General features: G+C 34.5%; 1 protein-coding gene across 3 annotated transcripts; it reads left to right on the top strand.

Moving 5' to 3' along the window:
• Nucleotides 1-1272: 1272 nt before the first annotated feature.
• Nucleotides 1273-2096, top strand: LOC110907356 (S-norcoclaurine synthase-like). 3 transcript variants are annotated; one of them, XM_035985284.1, is made up of 3 exons: nucleotides 1273-1447; nucleotides 1523-1820; nucleotides 1899-2096. In XM_035985284.1, the coding sequence occupies exons 1-2, from the start codon at nucleotides 1273-1275 to the stop codon at nucleotides 1813-1815; spliced, it is 468 nt and encodes a 155-aa protein (XP_035841177.1). In that variant the 3' UTR covers nucleotides 1816-1820; nucleotides 1899-2096. The 3 variants fall into 3 exon arrangements, with proteins under 3 accessions (XP_035841177.1, XP_022008050.1, XP_022008043.1); XM_022152358.2 differs by having other exon boundaries at nucleotides 1893-2096; XM_022152351.2 differs by having other exon boundaries at nucleotides 1523-2096.
• Nucleotides 2097-2606: the final 510 nt, after the last annotated feature.

The raw sequence follows: 2606 nt of genomic DNA, 5'->3' as shown, positions 1-2606 counted from the left end.
GATGACCAATCAACACATATCCAACCCTAATCCCTCCCATGATATCTCGATTGCCAACGGCACCAAGAACGTATGGTTTAGAACTATGATCAAACATACATCAACAATTTACAAACAACCAATCAAACACCATAATAAACTAACAACACATGCACAGTCTAATATTCCAGAAATTAAAGAACAAACATAATTGTCACAAATAAAACCTTACATCCGACGATCACCAAGCAAACCTAGCCGCTCATAGTGTTATGAACCATCATCACAATCGAACTTTTGTCCATTGGAATCAAAAACAAAGTCTTCATGTTTAGATCACTCAAGAACACCTTAGAACACCCCAAATTCGCCCTCTTAGGAGTTACAAAACGAATGGGAATGATTAGATGATGAAAAGGCACCATAAACAACCTTAAATGAGGTAGTTACAAGTTTCACGCTGGCCTCCACCGTAAATTACGGTACCACCGTAAGTTACGGTGGCTTAAAATGGTTTACGGTGGAGTTAAACTGAGTTACGGCATCAATTTTTGTCAGAGTCTACCGTAAATTACGGTACCACCGTAAGTTACGGTAGGCTTCAGCAATCAATTTTTGTTTTCTTCATAACTTTCTCGTTTCAACTCCGTTTTCTTCACCATTTTCGCCTACGTTCTCGTAATTTAATCCTCTTTCATGTTATCTTCTTAATTCTTCAATTCCAAAATTTTATTTTTTTCATTTATTCTCCGTCTTTCAATCTACAATCCAGTCGTGTCTATTCGAAGCTTTATTTCCATACTTTTAAGCTCTAAATGTACCTGAAACACAAGCAAACGTAGTTATCTAATTCAAGACAATTACATGATCAAATGAGGGATTCACTCGTCTTTTAACACACTTAAGGGTTGTCCCATGGACCACCCGTCAGAAATCCCACTAGTTTGATTTTTTTTTTATAACTAGTAACATGTTTTATAACCGTATTAAGTATATCAAAGATCTTTTAATATAAGAGAAAGTAATGTCAATACATAATTAGATTAACCTTATCTATTTTAATATAAACTCGTTAGACTATGTTTAGACTATGTCACATCTATTATATAACACTAACCAATAAACTCATACCATTTTTTAAAGCCACTGGCCCACTAGAAAAAAAAACTTGAATAAAGCAGGCCTTTAATAGATAATTAGGAAAAACAACTTAAATATATATTTAGGAATCTTTTCTATCACGTATAAATTCAACCTCACTCACATGTACAATCAATCAAATAATAGATAAAAATGTTTGGTACCTTATCAGAAGAGGCAGAAGTAATGGTGCCGGCGAGCAAAGCTTGGGCTCTCTATGGTACGCTTGAGCTCGCAAAGCTCGTCACAGGAAAAGTCGTTGAAGCGGTTGAAGTTGTTGAAGGTGACGGTGGGGTTGGTACCATTCTCAAGCTTACTTTTAACCCTGGTACGTCCGAAAAATATGAAGGAAACAAATGAAATGAAAGAAAAAAGAATTAATGTTATAGTTATATTTGTGTAGGGCTAGGTTTCTCTTATTGTAAAGAGAAGTTCACAAAGGTGGATAACATACATATGGTCAAAGAAACCGAAGTGATGGAAGGGGGGTTTCTTGATATGGGATTTAATCTTTATATTATACGGATTGAAATCAAAGAGAATCCAAAGGATGGTTCGGGCTCTTCGTGTCTTGTGAAATTAACACTTGAATACGACGTTAAGGAAGAGTTTGTGGCTAATGCTTCTCTGGTCACCAACAGGAATCTCCTTGGCATAATGAATGTTGCAAATGAACATCTTTTGAAATCAAATTAGCACCGGTAACATTTATTATCATACATGTATTGTCCTAATTAATAATAAACTCATACTGTATTACTTTTCTTTGTTAGCTTTAGTGTGGGGGCACTCATCTCCTTGGCTTTGATTTTTGAAATAGGGGAAGAATAGCTTGTTAGAAAAATATTACCATCAATGACTCACTAATGTTCTTGTGGTACCATAAAAGACATGTTTGTATGTAAACTCTACTTGGATGTAAGCTATGAGGTACATAGATTGTTCATGTTAATAAAACATATAGGACTATTGTTACATATGTATCTTGTCTTGCGTTATTTCCTTTTAACAAATCCATTATGGGACTAGCGAGTAGAGGTGCAAGACTCTTAGGTGAGAGGTCTTGGGGGTTTGACACAAAGTGGAAGCACAAAATAAACCGAGAATGCTTTCTCAAAGAAACTGAATTGAAAATTGAAGGCATATAACAATACATTATAACAATACATTCATAATACTTGTAAGGGGACTAGGGGTGGAATCACTAGTGATGGATTCCATCACTCCCACTATCCAATCAACTAATGCCATGTCATCAATCCAATTTCCATCACTAGTGATAGAAATGGACTAGGGGTGGAATCACTAGTGATGGAATTCCATCACTCCCTCCCAATTTTTTTAATTTTCATTTTAAAATTAGAAAATAAAAATAAAACACTAAATTAAAATTTTCATTAATTTTAAAACATACTAGTTCAATTTAACATACTATGAACATACAATTTAAAAAAAAAAAAAAACCTACTCCTCGAATTATACTAGGA

This window comes from Helianthus annuus, chromosome 2 (genome assembly GCF_002127325.2).
Source record: "Helianthus annuus cultivar XRQ/B chromosome 2, HanXRQr2.0-SUNRISE, whole genome shotgun sequence".
NCBI classification, from domain to species: domain Eukaryota; kingdom Viridiplantae; phylum Streptophyta; class Magnoliopsida; order Asterales; family Asteraceae; genus Helianthus; species Helianthus annuus.
Note: the sequence above shows the minus strand (reverse complement) of the source record. Positions and strands in the feature narration are given on the sequence as shown.